This window comes from Suncus etruscus, chromosome 12, assembly GCF_024139225.1.
Source record: "Suncus etruscus isolate mSunEtr1 chromosome 12, mSunEtr1.pri.cur, whole genome shotgun sequence".
NCBI lineage: Eukaryota > Metazoa > Chordata > Mammalia > Eulipotyphla > Soricidae > Suncus > Suncus etruscus.
In genome coordinates this window covers 52764299-52788939 of record NC_064859.1, presented here as the reverse complement: position 1 = coordinate 52788939, position 24641 = coordinate 52764299, and the positions used below count along the sequence as shown (strand labels likewise).

The 24641-nt window shown below is 46.8% G+C and overlaps 1 protein-coding gene across 2 annotated transcripts in view; it reads left to right on the top strand.

The window, feature by feature from the left end:
- Positions 1-23583, top strand: part of REEP1 (receptor accessory protein 1) — a 127380-nt gene extending 103797 nt beyond the window's left edge. Inside the window, exons 6-9 of one of the 2 annotated variants that reach the window (XM_049784947.1) lie at positions 7296-7467; positions 10588-10623; positions 18588-18739; positions 22011-23583. In XM_049784947.1, the coding sequence (XP_049640904.1) occupies positions 7296-7467; positions 10588-10623; positions 18588-18739; positions 22011-22082 (432 nt within the window). In that variant the 3' untranslated portion in view covers positions 22083-23583. The remainder of the gene's footprint in view (positions 1-7295; positions 7468-10587; positions 10624-18587; positions 18740-22010) is intronic. The other variant, XM_049784946.1, reaches the window with a different exon arrangement.
- Positions 23584-24641: the final 1058 nt, after the last annotated feature.

The window sequence follows — 24641 nt, the reverse complement described above, 5'->3', positions numbered from 1 at the left end:
TACCTCTAGCGCCACCTTCCCGGCCCCAGAAATCAGGGTGTTGGGAAGAGAAAATAGTCTAACTTTCCACAGACCAGACTGTATCAGATGACTCTGGCAGGGAGGTTTCTTTTTTCCCTCACTGTTTTAAAAATGGAATTGATGAGGACATTCACCCCTTCTTTCTCCCATGGCCTCCCAGGGCCTTACACATGCATAGCATGTGATGAATCATTAAATCATGTCCCCTGGCCTGATTGAGAAGGACTGTGGTCAGCCAGCAATATAACCTACTGTGCTCAGACCTTTGGAGTACACTGAGTTAAACCACTTTCAACACAGGAGAACTTCTTTCAAAGTCTTAACTTCTAACATGGTGATGTAACCCAGTGAATTAAGGGAGTGTGGTATTAAAGATTTTCCAAGTTTAGGGAATCGATATTATTTTTCTAAAATAGGGAACCCGGTTTTGCAAAATGTCAGTAAACAGCCTTTGGTTGTGCCGAGAATAACAATGGAGTTTCTCCAGAGCAGAGCTGAGTCGCTGGTTGACTTGGGGTTCTTAGGCAGTAAAAGGAAATGATGTTCTTAGTAGAGGCTGAGCAGGCCAGGAGGGTTATCAGTGAGAGAGCCTTAACAGTCATAGTTTGTCTGGAGGGCAATAGGGGTTGTTTTTAGTAACCTCATCTCCAAGCCACTGTGACTTCCTCTGCAACAAGACTAGGTTGATACTGAGCTATTATTATCAACCTCTCTCTCCTCACCTCTCCATTTCAATCTTCATGATGGTAGTGATATCGGAGCTGTGTTGGCTGGTTCTGGGAGTGGACTTGAGGGCCCTGCTAAAATCGCTGTGTCTGCTGCACTGTCCCTCAGACCAGTCGCTGAGAACTTGCCAGATTTGGCAGGTTCACTGATGTAATTGGTCCTTGGTCACTTATTTGGACTTTGATTGCAAAACCTTTCCCAGTATTTTGGACATGTTATCTTCATCCCTCGTTCCCTCCCTCCCTCCCTAAATGCGTTGATGCTCAGGGCCTACTCCTGGCACTGCACTCAGGAATTACTTCAGTGGTACTTAGGAGATCATGTGGGACACTGAGGATCAAACCTGGGTCATCTGCATGTAAGTTACTGTGTTTTCACTCTGATTCTACAAGTGATTATTATTTTATTTAAAAACATTTTTTTTTTTTTTTTTGGTTTTTGGGCCACACCCGGTAACGCGCAGGGGTTACTCCTGGCTATGCGCTCAGAAGTCGCTCCTGGCTTGGGGGACCATATGGGACGCCGGGGGATCGAACCGCGGTCCGTCTCCTAGGCTAGCGCAGGTAAGGCAGGCACCTTACCTCCAGCGCCACCGCCCGGCCCTATTTAAAAACATTTAACAGCCAGAATTTAGAGGAAAGGCTTTCAGTTTTTCTTTATTGAGGACAATATTTGCCTCTGGCTTGTGGTAGATGGCCTTAACTATATTGAGAAAGGTTCCTTCCATTCCCATCTTGCTGAGAGTTTTGATCAAGAATGGGTGTTGGATCTTATCAAATGCTTTCTTTGCGTCTATTGATATGATCATGTGATTTTTATTTTTCTTGTTGTTGATGTTGTGTATTATGTTGATAGATTTACAGATGTTAAACCAGCCTTGCATTCCTGGGATGAAACCTACTTGATCTTAGTGGATGATCTTCTTAATGAGGCATTGAATCCTATTTGCCAGGATTCTGTTGAGGATCTTTGCATCTGCATTCATCAGCGATATTGGTCTGTAATTTTCTTTTTTGGTAGCATCTCTGTCTGGTTTAGGTATCAAGGTGATGAGGCTTCATAAAAGCTATTTGGAAGTTTTTCTGTTTTTTCGATTTCATGGAAGAGTCTTGTCAAGATTGATAGTAGTTCCTCTTGAAAGGTTTGAAAGAATTCATTAGTAAATCCATCTGGGCCTGGGCTTTTGTTTTTGGGCAGACATTTGATTACTGTCTTAATTTCCTCAATAGTGATGAGTGTGTTTAGATATGCTACATCCTCTTCATTCAATCGTGGAAGATTATAAGAGTCCAAGAATTTATCCATTTCTTTCAGGTTTTCATTTTTAGAGAATAAAGACAGGCCCTCAGATCAGTGGAATAGGCTTGAATACTCAGAGATGTTCCCCAGACATACAATCACCTAATTTTTTATAAAGGAGCAAGAAATCCTAAATGGAGCAAAGAAAGCCTCTTCAACAAGTGGTGTTGGCACAACTGGCTAGCCACTTGCAAAAAATTGAACTTAGACCCCCAGCTAACATCATGTACGAAAGTTAAATCCAAATGGATGAAAGACCTCGATATCAGATCCGAAACCATAAGATATATAGAACAACATGTAGGTAAAACACTCCAGGACATTGAGACTAAAGGCATCTTCAAGGAGGAAACTGCACTCTCCAAGCAAGTGAAAGCAGAAATTAACAGATGGGAATATATTAAACTGAGAAGCTTCTGCACCTCAAAAGAAATAGCGCCCAGGATACAAGAGCCCCCCACTGAGTGGGAGAAACTATTCACCCAATACCCATCAGATAAGGGGCTAATCTCCAAAATATACAAGGCACTGACAGAAATTTACAAGAAAAAAACATCTAATCCCATCAAAAAATGGGGAGAAGAAATGGACAGACACTTTGACAAAGAAGAAATACATATGGCCAAAAGACACATGAAAAAATGCTCCACATCACTAATCATCAGGGAGATGCAAATCAAAACAACTATGAGGTACCACCTCACACCTCAGAAATTGGCACACATCACAAAGAATGAAAACAAGCAGTGTTGGCAGGGATGTTGAGAGAAAGGAACTCTTATCCACTGCTGGTGGTAATGCGGTCTAGTTCAACCTTTATGAAAAGCAATATGGAGATTCCTCCAAAAACTGGAAATTAAGCTCCCATACGATCCAGCTATACCACTCCTAGGAATATACCCTAGGAACACAAAAATACAATACAAAAATCCCTTCCTTACACCTATATTCATTGCAGCACTATTTACCATAGCAAGACTCTGGAAACAGCCAAGATACCCTTCAACAGATGAATGGCTAAAGAAACTGTGGTACATATACACAATGGAATATTATGCAGCTGTCAGGAGAGATGAAGTCATGAAATTTTCCTATACATGGAATCTATTATGCTGAGTGAAATAAGTCAGAGAGAGAGAAAGACGCAGAATGGTCTCACTCATCTATGGGTTTTAAGAAAAATGAAAGACATTTTTGCAATAATAATTTTCAGGCACAAAAAGAGAAAAAAGCTAGAAGTTACAGTTCACCTCATGAAACTCACCGCAAACAGGGATGAGTTTAGTTAGAGAAATAACTACGTTTTGAACTATCCTAATAATGAGACTGTACGAGGGAAATAGAAAGCCCGTCTAGAGCACAGGCAGGGGTTGGGTGGGGGAGGAGGGAGATTTGGGACATTGGTGATGGGAATGTTGCACTGGTGATGGATGGTGTTCTTTACATGACTGAAACCCAAACACAATCATGTATGTAATAAAGTTGGTTAAATAAAATTAAAAAAAAAAAACATTTAACAGCAATGTGTATGCTGCAGACAGCAGGGAAGGAGTGCCAACACCATCAGAGTTGGCTGTTTAGGTTTTGTTTTGGGACTATACTTTGGAACATGCGGTGATGGAGATCCATGTGGGGTTCCTGTGGACAAAGCAGGCATTTAAGGCCTCTGTCCTAGAATGGACATTTCTTTTTAATACTTGCTGTACATTGGGCTTTGTGTAACTGTCTTATGGGCATAATTTCACTTTATTATCAATATGGTTTTCTTCAGATGGTCTGCAGAAAGTTTGCCAATGACAAAACTGAATGCAGGTCTGATCCTAGGATGTTTGTGCACACATTGTGTGTGTAGGGGTCACGCCTGAGACCTTATTGGGATTAGAGGTCAGGCCCTAGACTTGAAACTTTAATTCCTTGTGCAATCTCTGTACAGAACAAATCCAGGACTGCACCCAGGGCTTCCTCGTAGGAAATCCTTTAAAAATAATTGAACGGATAAGAGGAGGAGGAATAAGAGTGGTTTCTCTGGGGCCAGAGCGGTGTTGCAAGCGGTAGGGTGTTTGCCTTGCACGCACTAACCTAGGGCGGACCGAGGTTCCACTTCCAGGCGTCCCATATGATCCCCCAAGCCAGGAGCGATTTCTGAGCCCTGAGCATCACTGATTGTGACCCAAAAACAAACGAAAGAGTGGTTTCTCTGATGTCAATCTGCCATAGAATTCCTACATTTAGATCCTCAGAATCTCCTTTTTAAAGTTTAATTTTTGTATGCAGTTAGAGAAATATCTACATTGAGAACTATCATAACAATGTGAATGAATGAGGGAAGTAGAAAGCCTGTCTAGAGGATAGGCGGGGTGGAGTGGGGAGGAGGGAGATTTGGGACATTGGTGATGGGAATGTTGCACTGCTGACGGGGGGTGTTCTTTACATGACTGAAACCCAACCACAATCATATTTGTTTTTCGGGTCACACCCGTTTGATGCTCAGGGGTTATTTCTGGCTACACGCTCAGAAATTGCCCCTGGCTTGGGCGGACCATATGGGACACCGGGGGATCGAACCGTGGTCCTTTCCTTGGCTAGCGCTTACAAGGCAGACACCTTGCCTCTAGCGCCACCTCGCCGGCCCCCACAATCATATTTGTAATTAAAGTGTTTAAATAAAGATATTAAAACATTTTAATTTTTGTTTTTGTTGTTTTGGTTTTTAGTTTTTGGTAATGCTCAGGATTACTCCTGGCTCTGCACTCAGGAATTATTCCTGGCAGTACAGGGGGTATTATTTGGGGACCAGGAATTTAACCTGCGTCTGCTGTGTGCACGGCAAGTGCCCTACTGCTCCAGCTCCTAAAATCATTTTATTCAAGTCAAGTAATATTTTCTAAATTCTGAGTTGCATCTAAAATGCTTCTTAGGGGCCAGTGAGGTGGCGCTAGAGGTAAGGTGTCTGCCTTGCAAACGCTAGCCAAGGAAAGTACCGCGGTTCGATCCCCCGGCGTCCCATATGGTCCCCCCAAGCCAGGGGCAATTTCTGAGCGCTTAGCCAGGAGTAACTCCTGAGCATCAAACGGGAATGGCCCGAAAAACCAAAATAAATAAAATAAAATAAAATGCTTCTTAGTGGCTCACTGACTGCCAGTCAGGGGTGGGGGTTCCCCTGGGTGTGCAGCCTTCCTCCTGTTCTTGCAAAGACCACCCATCTATTACTGTGCAGCAGGCCAGACTCTGTACCCTTTTCTCAGAGCTCAAAGCAGTGTCTGAAGCACTGAGGTGACTCTGTTTTGTTTTACTTTGTCTTCACATAATAGCCTCTGGACACTTTGTGCAAATTGATAATTCTAGTGATATATAGTTGATGGTTTAAATCACTTTCTTTTTCTTGATGTTCATTTCCTACAGATGTGGCTTTTATATATATATTGGGTAGGTTGAGAACTTAACATTTCTCGGATTTTAATGCATCTTTGTTTTATTCTGACCTTTCCTCTTTTTCATGTCTTTTGTGTGTGCAAGTTACTGTCTGGGGGGAAGAGGACAAACTTGGCAGTAGCAAGGGACAACTCTTGGCTTGGTGCTTGGGAATCATTCCAGATAGTATTTCTTTTTTTTGTTTTTTGTTTTTTGTTTTTGGGTCACACCCGTTTGACACTCAGGGGTTACTCCTGGCTATGCGCTCAGAAATCGCCCCTGGCTTGGGGGGACCATATGGGACGCCGGGGGATCAAACCATGGTCCGTCCTACGCTAGTACTTGCAAGGCAGGCAGACACCTTACCTTTAGCGCCACCTTCCCGGCCCCTCCAGATAGTATTTCTAAGGACATACCAGATGGTGCTGGAGATCAAACCTGAGGCTCCTGCATCTCGTATTCCAACCCTTTGTGACAAATTCCTGAGGTTTCTTCTGACCTTACCTGCCAGCTCCTTTGTTCCCCTTCCATCTAACAACTCATTTTGCTTTTGCACCTTTATCCAGCTGGGTTTTGCAAGCTCAGGCCACATCAGCAAAAAGCTGTGTTGCATTGTTCTGTTTTCATGACTGTACTTTAATTAAGTGTGATGGAAAACCCTCTGCTGTCTCCCAGCCCTCTGCCATCTCTAACAGCCTTCATGGAGCTGATGAGTTAGCTGGCGGGTCCTGCTTGTTTTCTCACTCACTCCCACCCTCCACCCCTACCTCCCCAACTCCCCACCTCCCCACCTCAAGGCCTCTTGTTCTCATTGATCTTGTGCTCTTGGCTGCTCTGATGTATCTGTTCTGCTCTGTTCTCCACTTCTGCCCTCTGGGACCATTCTTTGCACCTCCCTGTCAATCCTCTGCCATCTCCATGTCCCCATGGGACGTTTGAAGACACCCCCCCCAAGAACTTCTGAAGAAGCCCCCGTGTCTCTATGTGCTTGGCCATTCCTTGCCTGTCATCCCTCCTGTCTCTTCCATCCCAAACTCTCTTCTTAGTCCCCCTACAAGCTCCTTCCCTCCTGGGTTTCTGCCTCCCCTCCCAGAGCACAATGTAGCTGCACCCCCTCCCCTTATCCTGCACCACCTTCCCCCCCCTCCCCTGCCGCCCCTCTCATAAGCTTGACGAATGTTTCTTGCTTCCCACGCAAAAGAGCCATTTCCCCTGAGATGAATTCTCTGCCTCCCTTCGAATATGAAATGGTTCGAGTCAGCAGGTTTTCTATTTTTAATATCATCTTCTCCATCCTGATTCATTACTTTTGGGGTATTTTTATGAAGTTCAAGTGCGACCGTGGAAGTGAATGTGCCTCGTAAATGGTACAGCTATGAGAACGTGTAGCGAACCACCGCCTCTGTTTCATTCCTTCAGCCAAGCTGAGCATTGATGATTCAGCTTTGATTTTCTGACCAGATGCGTGGGCAACAGGAAGCTGAGAAGAGATGTAGGTCTGTGAGGATTTTCATCCACATCCTGCTGAGACGCAGCAGCACATAGCGTTGGTTAGGAGGAACTGTGGGTACGAGGCATTTTCATGGTCCTGGGTCATGCCAGGCTCTTGTACATCATAGGGCAATGGAGACAAGATTGAGCCCCACACAGATCCTGGACTATTCCAGGCCTTGAGCCTCCCACTGTTTCTAGCAAACACCTTGGTTTCTTTCTCTCTGGGGTTTGGTTCTCCCTTGCAGATGGTCAGACTTGCCCCATGCATGGCCTCTGCTGAGTGTTCACACATCCTAACCATTGCCCATGGTCTCCTGACTGGGTTTCTTCTGTGTTGGCTGCAGGGACAGGGTGCCTTATCGGAGAGACTGCGGAGCTTCAGCATGCAGGACCTCACCACCATTCGGGGCGACGGTGCTCCTGCCCCTGCGGGCCCCCCTCCAACGGCATCTGCGCGAGCTGGTGGCAAGCATGGCAAGATGTCCAGGAGCGCTTCTGAGAGTGCTGGCAGCTCTGGTACGTGGCTCCTTCTTCTCATTTCCACCCCAAGGGGCCAGCTCTACCACATGGCATGTGCAGGACCTTCTCTTCATGAACCTGCCCATCCCATCATCCTGTGCCAGTGAAGCAAGGGCAGAGCTCGGGCTGGCCTGAGGACTTTATAGGGGACTCTAAAAGGTCCTGGAGCCTCCTCCTCATCATTATCATCTGGGTTACAGTGATTAAGTGGCAGTACCCAGGTTTTGCTTCAGGCAATTCCTCATCCCGTTTTCTTCATGGTATGCTCCCAAGTAAGTATCCCTTTATCCTTCCTACCACACACACTCTGTGGCTCTTCTGATTCCTTTCCGTCTTCTCTCTCTCTCTCTGTCTCTCTCTGTCTCTCTCTTTCAGTCTCTTTCTCACTTTCCCTTTCATTTCTGAGTCCTATGCACATACTCAGTTACCCTGGGTAACACGGTACATGGGCCAGGCTTTTAGCACTGCCCCTCTCCTAAGGCTGCTTGCCTGGTTAGCATTCCCTGGCATGACCAAGGTGCCCAGACAACCATGTCAGAGTTGAGCACCTGGTTAGACCTCAGAGCCCTGGATCCCCAAAGAGGACTTGGGTTTATAGCAAGCCCATCCTGCTGAGCTAACCCTGGGTTCCTCAGTGGTAGAGCAGACTTGTGGGTGGGGGGACCTGGTGGGAGGAACATGTTGCTCTGGGGAGGTGATCTGGCTAAAATCTGTGACTCTATGTCTGTATTCATGGCTTCCCATGAATGTACAAATGTAAACTCAGGTCCTGGGTGTCACCAGGCCACAGGGACCACAGCCCTAAGCTGTGAAGTGTGTTCTGCAGGGATACTGTGGCACTGAGCTTTGCCACCCATCTGTCACTTGAGGTGATTCTCAAGCAATAAGGGAGGGCAATGCAGTGGCTGCCCTGAAGGACATTCCTGCCAGGGATTCCTGTAGTGACACCAGCCCAATTTGAAGACAGGTAGGCTCCAATTCAGGTTTCAGTGTTGGTGTACTGAGAGGTGGAAGGCTGGCATAGGGCTAAGATCCAGCCAGGAGAGTGTCTCTTATGGGCTGTTCTAATCTCTGGATCCCAAAAGCCAAGAGAAATCACTGTCTGCCCTTCTGATTTGTACCAGTAAAGAGACAAACACAGGCTATGGGATGCTCTCAGGTCACCGCTGGATCTCCTGTGACCTGCTTACTGAGTGACTGCAGCTATGACCTCAGATCACACACCCGCCAGTTATTTAGATTTCTGTGTACATATAGCTACTGGGATCCTGTGCTCTATCCTCAAGGTATCGCCCCGTGAAGGAACTGGGCATCACTGCTAGCTTTTCATCCATGAACTCCTGAGTCACAGAGAAATGGCCCCATCCTGTCAGTGCAGAAAGATGACCCTGTTCTGTGGGTCTGTAAGGAGTTCAGGACTGTGCCATGGTCTAGGAGTGTCCAGGCCTCCTGCCTAGACATCTCATGGTTGAATTTGGGGAATTGGGAGGGAAAAGAAGAGCTCTGCTGGGTTCTCAAAGCTACAGGTCACAAATCCCCAGGTCACACTAGGAATAAAGGCATTGGGGGAGGGGCTGGCGAGGTGGCGTTAGAGGTAAGGTGGCTGCCTTGCAAGTGCTAGCCAAGGAAGGACTGAGGTTTGATCCCCCAGCATCCCATATGGTCCCCCCAAGCCAGGGGCAATTTCTGAGCGCTTAGCCAGGAGTAACCCCTGAGCATCAAACAGGTGTGGCCCAAAAAAACAAAAAAAAAAAAAAAAGGCATTGGGGGTCTTTTGTTTGGGTTTGGGCCCTGCCCCACCAGGGTTATCCCCAGCTGCAGTGTGGGGCACTCTGCCCTCAGCAGCCCCAGGTTTCTGTCTTCACTGTCCACCATGACCTCAGCACCTGTGTTTCTGGGGAACAGAGGTCCTACCCAGCAGGGAGGTGCTACTCTGTTCTTGGGTGACAGGAAACGTCCTACTAGAAAGAGGGGTAAGCACTCCCTTTGTATAGACCTGAGGCTCTGGGCTGTCCTGGTCTCTGGAGTTTGGGGGCGAAACTGGCAAAGGAGACGCAACCACCTTTGTGCCCTCATTTCCCCCAGAGTGGGTCTTAGAGCCCGGGGTCCAGGGTAAGATGGAAGAAAGCATCCCAAGTCTGGGCTTAGTGGGGACACTAGGCCTATGGGTGACAGAGGACAGGACACAGAGAGACAGAGGTCCTTGCTAGTTGCTTGTTTCCACAGTGCTCTGGTCAGGCCTTTTCCATAATGAACCATCCAGAGAAAATGGCCTTAGATGGGAACTTCCTCCTCTGGACAGTGGGCATGTTGGTCCCCATTTAGCCTCTGTGTTTCATGAGCTCTAAACCTTTGCTGGATTGCTTAACATGTTGACTCTGATGAGAACCACCAGTGGCTCACACTTTAGTGTGGTTCAATTAACACAAATTGTAACACCAGTGTCATCTTTAAGGTATCCCAGAGAGGACTGAAAGAGGTGGCAACAGTGTCCTCTTCAGTTATGGGAAGCAGCAGTTCAAGGGATATACAGGTTGATTTTACAAACAGCAGGCCCAATGACAAAAATACAGGAAAGAATGAGATCATCTATAGCAGTTTTGTAGAACAAAAATATGTGTATGTTGTGCAGAAAATAAAACAGTTATTGACTCTGCTGCTGAGCTGCTTTTGGTTGCCATTGCTGGCATCAGTGGATCAAGAAAGGCGCCTTGTCTCTTTGCCCTGAGCCGGCCCACATATATTTACTGACCTCCTGCTTTGCACAAACCCGGTGGAGCACATGAAGCAGGAGCGAGAAATCAGAAATCAGCAGAAAAGCAACACACTGGGGGTAGAGGGTCAGAGGTTGCCTGGAGACGTGTCATCTGGGCAGCATGGTTGGAGAGTTTTGAAGAGGTAGCATAGGCCCAGGCCCTGCCTTCCCAGTGCTGCCTCCCAGCCAGGCCAAGGCAATTTCCAGCCCCTGAGCACTCACATTCCCAGTGGAAATCCCCAATAATAAATATTACTGCCATCCACACTTCATGGCGATGGGCTGGAGTCAGGGGTTGTGTGCCTGAGGCTGATCCCTGTGGAGTGAGGGAGGGTTTCACTGATGGTTCCCCCTCCTCACAGTCTGTACCTGCTGCTCCTCCTGCAGGACCCGGAAAGGTGAGTAAGCAGCCAGCTCTTCTGCAGCGTGTTGGACGCTTGCTTGGCCAGTAGAGTCTAACCATGAGCTGCCACCTGACCTGGGGGCTCCCTTTCAGCTGTCTTGGTCTAGTAAGAGGTGTTAGGGGGATGCCCCTGAATGCAGTGTAGATGCATGGACTCAGGACAGCTCCTTAAAGCACTGAATGAGAATCCACTTTCAAAGTGCATCCTAGGTGTTTTGGAGCAAATTAATTGGGTCTGTTTTGGCTCAGAGACTCAAACATTGCAATCAGGGTGATGAGCAGAGCTTCTGCAAATAACTGCAGGCTTGGTTGAACCTGGAAGAGCTTTTCCCAAGAGGGCTCTCCCATCACTGTGAGCTACTGGGGCATCCTGATAACATGGCAGTTGACTTTGCACAGAGTAACTGATCCAAGAGCACAAGGGTCTTAGATAAATAAAAATAAGTAAATAAAACTCTTTATTTATAAAATAAATAAAACCCTTTTATTTTACTTATTTATTACCTAAACATGTACTTAGTTTGACAAAGCCAGGTCTCAAACAGGGCTTTACACAGGTAAGGCAAGTGCTGCACCTCTGAGTCAAGGTCCCTTTCTAGAATCTCGTCTTGGAAGTGACTCACTGCTGTTCTGTCTTGCTCCATCTGCAGAAAGCCCAGCTCAGCTGGAGGGGCTTCATCTTCCCCTGTGGGAGATGGTGGTTTAACCAAAGCATGGAATTATTTAAAAACCATCTTTGGGTCCATCTTCCTATGCTCTGGGTGACAAGGATGCAGGGATTTCCTCAGGTCTTCTGACATTTTGAAGCCCTGATCTCCAGGGGTCTGTCCCAGTGCAGCCAAGGGAGCCCTAGGCCTGCTTCGCCACTTACAAACTGCAAGTGTGTGGGAGTCAGCTGACTGCTCTGGACCACTGTCTCCTCATCTCAGGATCAGGAAAAGCCGCTTCCCTACCTCACACACAGGCCATGAAAGGACCATCTTTACTGTAGTAATTGTCCATGGCTGGAGAATCAGGTGACCTCAGGAAAAAAAACTGAGATGGACCGCACAGTCCTAGGCAGAGAGACTCTTATTTTCTGTATGTGATGTGTAGTGGGTCTATGGTCTTTCTGTGTGGTTGGCTGTTCTGCTCCTTCCTGGTCCACTTCACCTTGTTTTGTCTTTTTCAATTTTTGAGGTCTCATTTGTGGTGCTCAGTACTGGCTCTGCACTCAAGGATTACTCCTGGCTGAGCTTGGGGACAATATGGGATGCCAGAGATTGAACCCAGGTTAGCCTTGTACAAGGCAAGCATCCAAAATGTTCTCCAGCCTCTTTTTTCCCCTTCTTGTTTTTAGATTTTTTTTTCAGGATCAAGGCTTACTGCTTAAATATTAACAATTAACAGTCTTGATATGGCTGTTTTGTTAAACTTAGATGCATGAGGGACAATGGGAGTAGCTGCTGGACTAAGCTTCTAGTTTGTCCATCAAGGAAGCATTATTGCCTTGGCTCAAAAGGCAAAAGGGGCTGACTGGCTTCCAGATATTGGTATAGTACCCATCAGCCCAGGTGCATAGACACTTGGCTTGTCCTTCCAACGTAAGTAGTGAGTGCAAAGCTGTGTCATAAGTACTCTGGGGCTGAAGAAATGGCACAAGTGGTAGATAAGACACCTGATTTATTGATTCCCTGAGTCAGATCTCTACTCTCAAATGACCCTCCAAAGCATCTGCTAAGGAGCCCCCAAGAACCAAGCCAGGAGTAGCCCCTAAGCACTACTGAGTATAGCCCCCAAACCAAAACAAACTTTTTGGGCCACATCTGATGATGCTCAGGAGTTACTTGTGGTGGTGCTTGGGACCATATGGGATGCCAGGGATAAGATTTGGGTCAGCCATGTGCAAGGCAAGTGTTTAACCCACTGTGCTTTGGCTCTAGCCCCCAAAACCAAAAGCATTTTAAAAACAAAGAATAATGGAGTGATGTTTTCTCTCCTTGCTTTACTTTTAGGCTTCTCAGTGTATGATTCCTAACCATGTGAGCTGGTGGTCACAGGGTTGCTGAATGAGTTTTGTGGGCTGGAGCATATGCTGGCAGGAGGCCTGGATCTGACCCCCAGCACTGCAGCTGTATATGGCCCAAAGTTAAAAAAGAAAAAATGTAGTCTGAGCAGGTCATGGAGTCCAGTGTCTCCCTCAGTGCCATACACAAGCCAGCTTTGTGTGCCCACAGCATCAGAAAAGCACCTGTGCTTGTCATTACCACATGCACAGAGTATGTCTGTGTGTCTGAACACCTATCACACACCTGAAACCAGCGAGTGTGTGTCAGTTATAGTGTGAATGTTAGCAGGTTCTTTGTTCTTGGAGAACAGATGTGGTCTCTGCGACTGTCCTGTCTTCCCTTCCTCAGCCTGTCCTTTGGTTTTCAAGGTTGTCAATTCCTTGAGCCAGAGGGAAAAGCCCCTGTATCTGAAAGATTGTCCCTGGGGATCGAGGCTCTGTGACTTTGAGGAGCCTTCCCCTTCCACCTCCAACTTCCACTCCCACCAGTCATGTCACTGGTTTCACCGGGCCTCCAAGGCTTATGGGAAGTTCTGGCTCATTTCACAGAGGTGAAAGGAGAGCAGCAGTAGTGGGCAGCGGTGTGGATGGACCTGCTGGGAGCCCTGAATTTCCCCCCTCTAATGGGCTTACAAACAGCCAGTTGCTTCAAGTAATAAGCCACTCTCCCCACTCAGCTATGGGGCTCAGAACTACCTCTATAGACAGGGAATTGGGGTGCCAGGCTCCATGCCCCTCAGACCTTTTCAGCATCCATTACTGTGGCTGTGCATAGTGAGGTGCCCTTGGTTGTGTTGTGGGGATTTTGTCTTGCCCCTAGGGCTGGAGACAGCTCCCAACAGCAATCATGAGAGGATTTCGGGATTTCACCTTTTCTGCTGTGGTCAGAGGGCCTCCTGGTGTTTTGGGAAACATTATTCTTTTTTTTTTTTTTTTTTTTTGGTTTTTGGGCCACACCCGGTAACGCTCAGGGGTTACTCCTGGCTATGCGCTCAGAAGTCGCTCCTGGCTTGGGGGACCATATGGGACGCCGGGGGATCGAACCGCGGTCCGTCTCCTAGGCTAGCGCAGGTAAGGCAGGCACCTTACCTCCAGCGCCACCTATTCTTGACCTGTGACTCTCAGGTGCCCAGAGTATGTTCTGTTCCCAGTTCTGCTTCATTCCAACCCTCCTGTCAGTTGATTTCCAGCGATTTCCTCCCAGTCTCTGACTTTCTTGTTCTCTGTAGCTGTGAATTCCCTCTCCCATCCCTTGGATCTTCCTCCCATCGTCCCCTGTCCCAACTTTGGTGTCATGAAGATAACACTGAACTAGATTGCTAATGATTGCCTGGAATAAATAATAGAGTTGGTGAGGTGGGACTCCACTTTTTTAAAAGCTAAGTATAGGGACCACAGCAGGTAGGGTGTTTGCCTTGCATGTGTCCAACCCAGGTTCAATCCCCCAGCATCTCATATGGTTCCCAGAGCCCTCCAGGAGAGATTCCTGAGTGCAAAGCCAGGAAGTAACCCCTGAGCACTGCTGAGTATGGCCTCAAAACAAACAAACAAAAAAGCCAAGTGTATAAGGCATAATTTAAAGGAGGCAGAGAGAAAAAGAGGAGAGTGGGCCTGGAGCCATAGTACAGTGGGTAGGTCATTTGCCTTGCACACTGTCGACCAGGTTCGATCTCTGGCATCCCACATGGTCCCCTGAGTCTGCCAGGAGTGATTTCTAAGTGCAGAGCCAGGAGTAACCCCTAATTGCCACTGAGGGGTGAGAAGAGGAGAGGAGGAGATGATAGGGAGAGGGAGAAGCTTGCATTTGATTTGCAGGGATCCAGGGTAGTGTCTATGCTATAGAAGTCCTTGAAGTGGTGATGTGCAGGATGTGTGTGGGCGGATGCATGGGCGGGATGTGGGGCCGGGCATATGTGCACGTATGATCATGAGTGTTTGTTTCATCCCCCAAAGACCCATCCCTAATGGAATATTCTTTTCTTTCTCTTCCTCGGTGGCTGTCGGGGATGTGGATGTAAGTGGCCCTGAGCCATTCTCTTCCTCAGTCATGTTTTCTGACTCATTAACAGGCCCTACTAATGTGTGTGGTGGAGAACATGTTTGCTAACTTGCGGGTGGTTCTGCTGCACTGCAGGTGTGGGGAAGCCTTTAAAGGACTCAAAGATTCAGGTTGGGGAAATAACTCAATAGACTGGACTTACAGGCTTTCTTTGCATGCAAAAGACCCAAGTTTTCTCCCCAGCACTGCATGCTGCCCTGAAAAGCAATAGAAACAACCCCTCTGAGTGTGATCTCCAAAACAAAAAAATATCATTAATAAAAATTAAAAAGTCAGGCTCAGAGATAGTACAACAGCTAGGGCCCATCCTGTGTTCAACTCCTAGCTTTTTATGCCCCCTTAAACATCCTTGGGGGCAGCCCTGGAGGCTCCCAGCACCTGCCATGGCCTGGGTGTCCCCTGCACTGCAAGACTCAAGCCTTGTCAAATTCTTGCACTGGACCTAACACCTCATTGGTGGAGTATCACCAGTGGGGGGCTGGTCCTCCTGAGCATGTGTGGGACACCCCAAAATAAAAAAGCAAACAAAAGACTCAGCAACCTAGCCAGCCCACAGCAGTGAGCAGAGCAGCTTCCCAGCTGTGGTGGCCCCAGAATATCAATGAGATCACATAACCGTCTGCCTGCTGGGTTCCATCCCGGACGCCTCTTGCAGACAGTGGCAGCTCAAGAATGAGGCCTAGGCGCCTTCACCTGAGGTTTGCAGTTGGTTGTGGTGGCTGCAGCCTTGCCCCAGAACTTCTCTCTGGAGGGACCCACCTGGAAAGATGTGGACAACTACACCCTTGTGGTCTGTCATTGGAAGTGAGAAACAGTTGGGCCACCAGTTCTAGGACTGAGCTGCAGGGACAGCAGCATGAAGGAGGCATGTCATTGGACACTGTCATTGGCCTAGGCTTTGTGAGGTTCAGGGCATTAGTTATGCTGCTCACTGCACTCAAGCAGATGAAATCAGCTTGTAAAATGTACATGAGCTGTCACAGTATAATAGGAAGTAGGAAACTAGGGAATGAAGGATTCAGCAGGTCCAAGAGAGGATGGAAGTACATTTCAATGCAGACCATAAGTTACAGACCAGCTCCCTCTGTCTTGCATCTGATGCAAGGAGGGGAAAGCTAAATCAAGCAAACCAAAGAAAAAAAGAAAAAGAAAGAGAAACTGGGGCCAGAGTGATAACACAGCAGGTTGGACACTTACCTTTAACTCAGCTTACCTGGGTCTGATTATCTGCACGCCATATGGTCTCCTGAGACCACCAGTATTGATACCTGAGCTGAGTTAGGACTATGTCCCAGGCACCACTGTGTGTCACCCCCAAAACAACAAATTTTTAAATGCAAAGAGGGGCCTGAAGTTCAGGAATGTGACAGGAAGTCAAAGTGATAATATAGCAGGTAGAGCACTTGCCTTGCACATGGCAGACTTGGGTACTATCCCGGCATGCCCTCTGAGTCCCTGAACCTGCCAAGAGTGATTCCTGAGAGCAGAGCCAGCAGTAACCCTTGAGCATTGTCAGGTGGAGCCAAAAACAAAACAGAATCAATGTTGCTTTGTAATGGTCAGCCACAGCTTTTGAAGAGCAGCTGGTTAAGAATATTGACTGTCGGACCGGGAAGGTGGCGCTACAGGTTAGGTGTCTGCCTTGCAAGCGGATGGACCGCGGTTCGATCCCCCGGTGTCCCATATGGTCCCCCAAGCCAGGGGTGATTTCTGAGCGCGTAGCCAGGAGTAACCCCTGAGCGTCAAATGGGTGTGGCCCAAAAACTAAAAAAACAAAACAAAAAAAAATATTGACTGTCTGGGTTCAAGGAAAAGGGAGAAATTGCAAGCTATTTTATTGGCCCAAATCCTCAGTGACCATAGTGACCAGCAGGTTCTTCTCTTTTGGTAGTTTCTGTCTGTGGCTTCCTGCCAAAATTACTACAAGCTGCCCTTACTGCTGCCTGTATCCCCTCCAAACTGCCCCCAGGAGCCTCTTTGCACCTAATTTCTGCCAAGCTGAACACTTGCCTTCTGTTCTGAGTTTCCCTTGGTTCCTCACTCCGGGAGGACCCAAGGGTTACTTCTTTGGTTTTTTTGTTTGTTTGTTTGTTTGTTTTGGGGTCACACCCGGCAGTGTTCAGGGCTCTACACTCAGAAATCGCCCCTGGCAGGCACGGGGGACCATAAGGGTTGCTGGGATTTGAACCATCGTCCTTCTGCATGCAAGGCAAATGCCTTACCGCTGTGCTGTCTCTCCCCCCCAAGGGTTACTTCCAAGCCTCCTTGTGTGGGTGCAGAGTAGGCCCTGGAGGTCTGTCTCTGACTTCCTCCTCTCTGGCCAGGGGAATCAGTTTCCAGAAGGGATTTCTATATGAATGGATCTTGAGTTCTGGTTTAGCCAACCTGAGAGGCTGTACACAGTGCTCCTGATTCAGTGGGTGGGTGCCCCGTGGGAGGACAGTATTTGGAGGACTGAGAGCAAGGCTGTTACGGCATGGTGGGGGTGGGGGTGTCATGCAGAGTTGGGGGCTAGTCTTCAGTCTTAAATGTACAGCTGATTTGGGCAAAGGGAGAGACCAAATGACTAACTGCCTGAACCTGGAGTCTCAGGCTAAAACCTTAAACACTTCCCCCACCCCCAGCCTACAGGGCGGCTTTGAAAGTCATGGTTGAGACAACTGTGTTCTGGTGCTGCCTCCTGCTGGCTGTTGGGAAGTAGTGCATCAATAACTGGCCTTGCGGTTGGACATATGGGTTGTTGGTTCTATTTAAGCCACATGGAGGTCAGTCATTATTGTTCTTTGCAGCTGAACATGTCTTTGAGGAATATTAGCAAGGTGTTGCCGAAAGATCTCCTCTCTTCAGACCTGGTGAGGGGAAGACCCGTTAGGGTCTAAGGGCCCCCTAGCCTATGGTTCTTTGTAGAACCTATTTGACTAGATAACCTATTATGTTTAACATTAGTAGTTACAGAGCTTTTAGTGAAGGGAATTCTTTCTGAGGCTTTCCCATGCACTAGTCAAGGCAGATTCAAATAGAAATGGGCTGTCTTTGTGGAATTCTTTATTTGGGCTCCTCAGCCTCTCTAAGCTGTGGTCTTTGAAAGGTAACATATCTGGAGTGTTAAAGTTCTCTGCAAACCCCTATCCCATCTCCTAAACAATGCTTGAAGCTGAATCTGCAGCATCAAGTTCTGTGTGTCATGGGGTCCTCTTGAATTCACTGGCACATGCACCTCTTTAAAGAAACTTCTTGGGGCTGTGCATGTAGCTCAGAGGCAGAGCACAGGCTGAGACCAGAATTCGATCTGGAGCTAAAGTGAAGGAAGGAACAGATTCTTTCTTTTTTTTTTTTTTTTTTTTTTTTGGTTTTTGGGCCACACCCGGCATTGCTCAGGGGTTATTCCTGGCTGTCTGCTCAGAAATCGCTCCTGGCAGGCACGGGGGACCATATGGGACACCGGGATTCGAACCAACCACCTTAGGTTCTGGATCGGCTGCTTGCAAGGCAAACACCGCTGTGCTATCTCTCCGGGCCAGGAACAGATTCTTTCATTTTTGTGATGTGGACCACAGATGTAGGCTGAAGGGTCAGGCAATTTCTTTCTCCCTGTGGTGCCCCTATGGATTCTGCAGCTGTATTGGTTCCTGCACACAAGATGTAGCTAGTTCTGTAGCAGGACCCTCACACTCTCAATCCCTCCTACAGGAAGACCCAGGTGGCTTTGGCTGCTTCTCTGCATCCCTGGTCACTGTTCTAACAAGCCCAGCTTGTGGTGCTGTGTGCCTAATCCATCGTGCCTGGCTTTGTGCTCCATTTACACCCTGCCACTGTGCTTCTTTCCCATGTAGATTGTAAATGGAACATTAAGTGGTTGAGGGAGATGTGAATGAGGGTGGTGTGAAGGCCTGGGAGCCCCACCAGGTCCAAAACCCTTTGGCGTTTTCTGACGAGGAAGAGGAAGACCTGCTGGAGTTCATGTACAAGTATAAGACCACCCGGAAGACAGCACCACCCCTGGAGGTACACAGTGCCCAGGGAGGTGGGGTGGAGCATGTGTGTGCAGAAAGACTTTGCACTAGGCAGCTGGGGGTTCTGATAGCCACACATGTTGGGGCACACAACATCTTGCAAGGACTTGGGATCCATCAAAAAACAGACCAGGGCACTGGAGTGAGTACAGCAGGTTTGACCCCATATGGTCCCCAAACCCTCCTAGGAATGATTCCTAAGCACAGACTCAGGAGTAAGTCCTGAGCACCACTGGATGTGGCTAAAAATAAAATAAATAAGTAAATAGGGGCAGGACAAGACTCTAGGTCGCTGACTTGCTAACAGCTGAAAATGACCCTGGGATTGTACTCAGAAGCAGGAGTGACAGAACTTCAAGCTCTATCTGGTAGCAACTACTAGCCTAAAGTCATGTGACTGGAAATCCATCTAATATGGGTATTTTGGGGAGAAAAATACTTGGAATATGTGGTTGGTTTGACCAGTATTTATAAATAAATGTGTTCATTACTGTGTTGTTGAGATAGAGCATTGTGCCTGATAAAGAGAGATTCAGACAATATTGGTAAAGTGGCACAGCCTAGCAGATCAGAGCGAGAATACAGCAATCCAGGGTGGCTTTGGCAACCAGCTTGGTGCATATACAGGTATTGCTTGTCATCCCTGAACTCCACTAGTGTCAGATGTGTACCTCCTGAGCACTTCCCAGTGTGACTCCAAACCCTGAATAAATAACATGACTATGCTGGGGAAGAGCTCAGGAAGCCTGAGCTTTGTATGTGGGAACTCGTTGCTCTCTCATAGTTACTGTACCATTTCCCAAGCACAGCCTGTGAAATATGGTGCCCTCCCATCTCTCGTTCCTGCCACCCTCATTCTGATCATGGCAGTGTTCTGCGGTTTGGGAGTCATCGGTCAGTGTTGGAAAGATACTGAGGATTTGAACTGTGCACAAGAAGTCATTTCTGTCCAGGAAACCTTCACAAAGGTCCCCAAATATTTTGGGGTCAAAGAGTTCATGCAGGATTTTTTTTTTGTTTTTCTTTTTTCCCCATGCTACAAAAGCTGCTTTAAGATGGCTGGAGAGATAGGACAGAGGGAAGGCCTTATATCCCGCTGAACTCTGGTTTGAATCCCCAAGCACTACCAGATGTGGTCCGGGAAACAAATAACTTAAGAAGCCTGAGGTAGATTACAAAAAAATATAAAATAAAAGAAGACGGGCCAGAGTGATAGCAGTGTGTAGGGTATTTGCCTTGCATACAACAGACCCAGGACCAACTCGGGTTCAATCGCTAGCACCCCATATGGTCCCCCAAGCCTGCTGGGAGCTATTTCTGAGCACAGAGCTAGGATTAACCCGAGTGTCATGGGGTATGACCCCTCAACCCCCCAAAAATAACAAAAGATAAGCCTTGCTATATCTTCCTTCTTTCTTTCCTGGAAGTCTTAATGTGAGGTCCTTGGGCAGAGCAAGCACACTCAGGCCTGGAGGTACAGATCTCCCTGAGGTGGAGCAGTCATAGCAGAGAAAGCAGTGACCCCAGTGACTGTTGTTGAGAGGACTCAACAGGGCCTCAGGAGGGACATTAGAGCTGGGTACTAGAAAGGCTGCAAGGCGTGTGGGCAGTGGGCACTTCCTGGGGCCTCCTCAGGTTCTCCTCTTTTGTTCAGTCTGCAGTCTCAGTCCTGGTGAGGAGGAGCCATGGAGTCACCACAGTGCCATTTAATAAGGACCTGGCTCCTGTAGAGAAAACCTTCGTGGACAAGATTAGAGAAAGCAGAATGGAAGCACAGTCACCTCGAAGATTGGCTGGTACTGGCCCAGAGTATCAGCAGGAGCGGGATAGGGAGCTTCTAAAGCTTAGACAGATGTATGGTAAAGCAGGCATGATTCTATTTCCAGCTTCCCATTGAAGAACCCTACTCTGCAGTCATAAAAAAAAAAAAAAACCATTGAAGAAATGATGTAAAATTATCTGGTAATCTCTCTTTGATTGGTTTTCAAGCTGATCAGAATAAACACATTCTCACTTCTGTCAATTGCTCTTTTTATTCAAATAATTTGGTGGTGTTGGTTGTAAAGAAATGTTTCTTTAACAGAAAGAACTAGAAGTGCCTCGACACAAGGGTTTGTCAAAAATAAAAGAAGAAAAGAACTAGAAGTGGCTCAGAGAAAGGAGGGAAGGTATTCTGGACAGGAATAAGGTGTGAAAAGATGGTGTGGGAAAAGCTTGAGTTTAGAAAAGAGGGTGGAGAAACCAGAGTGATTGCACAGTGGTAGGGCATTTGCCTTGTACATGGCTGACGCAGAATGGATCCTAGTTTGATTCCCGGTATCCCGTATGGTCCCCTTGAGCCTGCCAGGACCGATTTTTGAGTGCAGAGCAGGAGTAACTCCTGTGTGCCTCCAGGTGTGTCCTCCAAGTCCCCCCCAAAAAGAAAAGAGGGCAGAGATTAGGGTTGAGGGAGGTTGGGAAAAATTGTATGGACATCCCTTGAGTGCCTGCTGGAATCTGTGTGTATCATAGTGGAAGGATCCCTTAATGTATTTAGGGGTGGTTTTATTTGTTTGTTTGGTTTTTGGTTTTTTGGGTCACACCCAGCGGTGCTCAGGGGTTACTCCTGGCTGTCTGCTCAAAAATAGCTCCTGGCAGGCTCAGGGGACCATATGGGACACCGGGATTCGAACCAACCACCTTTGGTCCTGGATCGGCTGCTTGCAAGGCAAACGCCTCTGTGCTATCTCTCCGGGCCCTATTTAGGGGTGTTTTAAACATAATAACAGTGTTCCGTTTTGTTGCATGGGTTGCTATGCGTGAAAGGATTTCTTCCAGAGAGAAAGGAATAGATGCTTGGTCTCTGGGTCATGGAAGTTTGAAACACGTACCAAGAAACAGGAGTACCCTCAGAGAGATATCTAAAATGTGGGAAAGGTGGGAAGCTCCTTTCTCCTCACGGAGGCACTTGTTCAGATTATTTTGCTTCCAAGCAGAACCAAGAAATATGCATCACTTTCCTCACACCTTTTCACTTGGGAGATCCTAGGACTTGGGTGAAAAGGCAGTGGTCTTCCCTGCCTGGGAAGCTTGGCAAGTATCTTGTGTTTCCTGTGGCAAGACTGTGCCCCACCCCTGCACCCCAACTACTGCCTTGCCTGTTTGGGCAAACTTAGCCTGAGGAGTTGGATTTCTCCACCAGCCCATTCAGCCCTCAAGAGAGCGCAGGTCCCTTCCAAACTGAACACCTGAGCAGTGAATGACTTGTCTGTTTTCTCCGCTAGGCACCGCCTAGACTCCTTCGCTCTCGCTTCAGGAAGAAAAGTACCTCATCCTCGACCACTGAAACCACTTGAGGGAGATGAACCAACCACACGGATCCACGGAATGTTTCTTCTCTGCCTTAAAGAGCTATTCACGGACATAGAAACCTGCAAGCTGGTGTGCTTCGTGCGCAGCCTCACACATGGCCTTTCCCTCTCCCCGCCAACACTTTTAGGACACCCACCACCCCCTTTCCTTTTCTTTCTTTTGCTGGGAAGAAGCTGGAGGGAAAGGTAGGGAATGTGGGGTGAGCCCTTTGAGTCTTCCGAGGCTAGTCCTTTCCCACCATTGGTTTGTCATCACAGACAGCAGATAGTAGAGATGTGAATTGGACACTTCACGCTGCTGAGTTGTACATTTGTACTTTATTTGTTGCATACTTCGTTTTTAGTCCTGTAAATGCAAAGCAATTTTTTAAAACATTTTGTTGTAATTGTGTTCTTGGTATTACTACTTTGGTCTATGATGTACATATATATGGCTTTTGGCTTAACAGAATGGATTTGCAAGAGCAGCCAGCAGTTCTGCTTCATAAGAAAACTGCAAAACCACAAGTGTAAGAGTTTCTTTGATCCCAGAGAATGTCGCATCTGTGCTGATGAGGCTTCCCAAAATTACTGCAGGAAAATGCTTATGTTCCTGCAGGAAAGTAGGATGATCCATATGTACTGTAGACGATTCTGTCAATACGTAGAGAAGTTAGAGTGGAGAGACAATAACTTGGCGACACAGATGAGTGTAGGGACAAGATGGGAAAACAGCTGGGAGTGAAAGAAAACTCGCAGGATTTTTGTCTCCCACTTGCTGTCACAATGAGAAATGCAGAAGGGTATTTCCTGTTCTTTTTACAGGTAGCTCTCACCGTTGGTGAAATTGGGGGGGGGGGGGGACTTAATAGCTGTTGGGAGTCATTTCGAGTGTTTGCCAAGTATTTGACATTTCAGAAACAATTTCTCCTTCTTAGTAATCAGTGCCACGATTAATTCCCTGTGACTTGTTTTACAGAACACTTAGAAGAAATAAAACCCAACCAACACCAAACAAAACCTAGAACTCTGCTGTTTGACATATGCTGTGGAATACACCTGAGACAGTGTGTAGCAATGCAAATGCTCGCTGCTAGCAAGGGGCAAGGTGGATGGAGACTGTGACGGCCATGACTGACTGCTCTGCTCCTTGGGCAGCTGGAGCCTACATGTGCCCTTTGGATTCTGGTTGGAGCATGAGAGAGTGTCTTCATGGATGTTGAACACAAGCTGTGATTGTTTAGTCAAATAAGGCATGATCTGAGGGGCTCACTATTTAGATGGAGATGTTTCTCTAGAAACAAGAGTCTGATTTCAATAGTGTTTTGGTCTGAGGTTGCTGCTCTTACTTTTGAGAGCCTCACCTCGCTGTAGACCTGGTCTACTCGTGCTTAGAGTTGGTGTTTCCCTTCAGTGTGATGCATGCAGTGGCCACAACCCAGTTAGTTCTTAATACTTGGATTGTATTTGTTTATAGGTATGCCCAATGACTAGAAAATTAGTAAATTAGTGTTAGTTATCACATAAAATTTACTATCCACTGGTTCCAAATAGGCCCAGTAAAGGACTGTTCCATTACTGACTTTCAGATCGTACATATGGTCTTTTCACTGAGGAACATTGGCTGGATCTAAGTCACTTCAAAAGAGTGTTACTGGGGCTGGAGTGATAGCACAGTGGTTATCCAGGTTCAATCCATGGTACAATATATGGTGCCCTGAGTGCCACAGGGTGTGGCCCCCAAACAAAACTAAAACAAAAATTAGAAAGGGTTTTACTTTAAGTTAATAGATGACAAAGATACACATTTAAGCCCCTTTCTTTTATAATTCTGTAGAAGGTGATTCTGAATTTAAAAAAGAATTTAGAAAAAGAAACCCAACTTTTGGTTCAGAGGGCAGATAAAAGCCATATGTTCACTGTCTGTGCCCCATTCTCCAGTATCTTAAGGGAAGACAGGGACTAGCTTTTCAAGTTCATTGAATAGTTTCATAGAGGAAAAGTATCTGCTTTAAAATGTATTTACCTGTTAGTTGGGAGTATTCAGAATCATCAGAACAAATGCAAAAAATAAAAAATAAGAGTTTAACTAAAGAAGCTTTTTAATGCATTTTTTTTTGCCAAAATAATGCATTTAGTATCAGAGATTCAAATTCTATTGTGAAAAAAAAAACTTATATTTTCACCATTTTACAGTGCAAAGTTTTAATTAAGTACAGGCTATAAAGTTTGCACTGAACCTGCCAAAACAAGTTTGAAGCACTCTACACTCAGACATGCTGTATTACTTTTAAAATTAATATATATATATATACATGTATGTATAGGTATCCAAACTGCTGTCTTCATGTAAATGTACCTATCTTTCTTTCAGGTGTTGATTAGGGAGTTGTTTTTTCTCTTAAAAACACTTACTGTAAAACTGAGAGCAGCTTTCATCTTCCTGGCAAGATGTGTTTACCTGTTCAACAAGCTGTAAATTTGTGTATGAACAGACAAAATGTGAACGCGTTTATGTAGCAATGTGGCATTCTGTTTAGAAGATATGACTGTCTTGGATTTGCT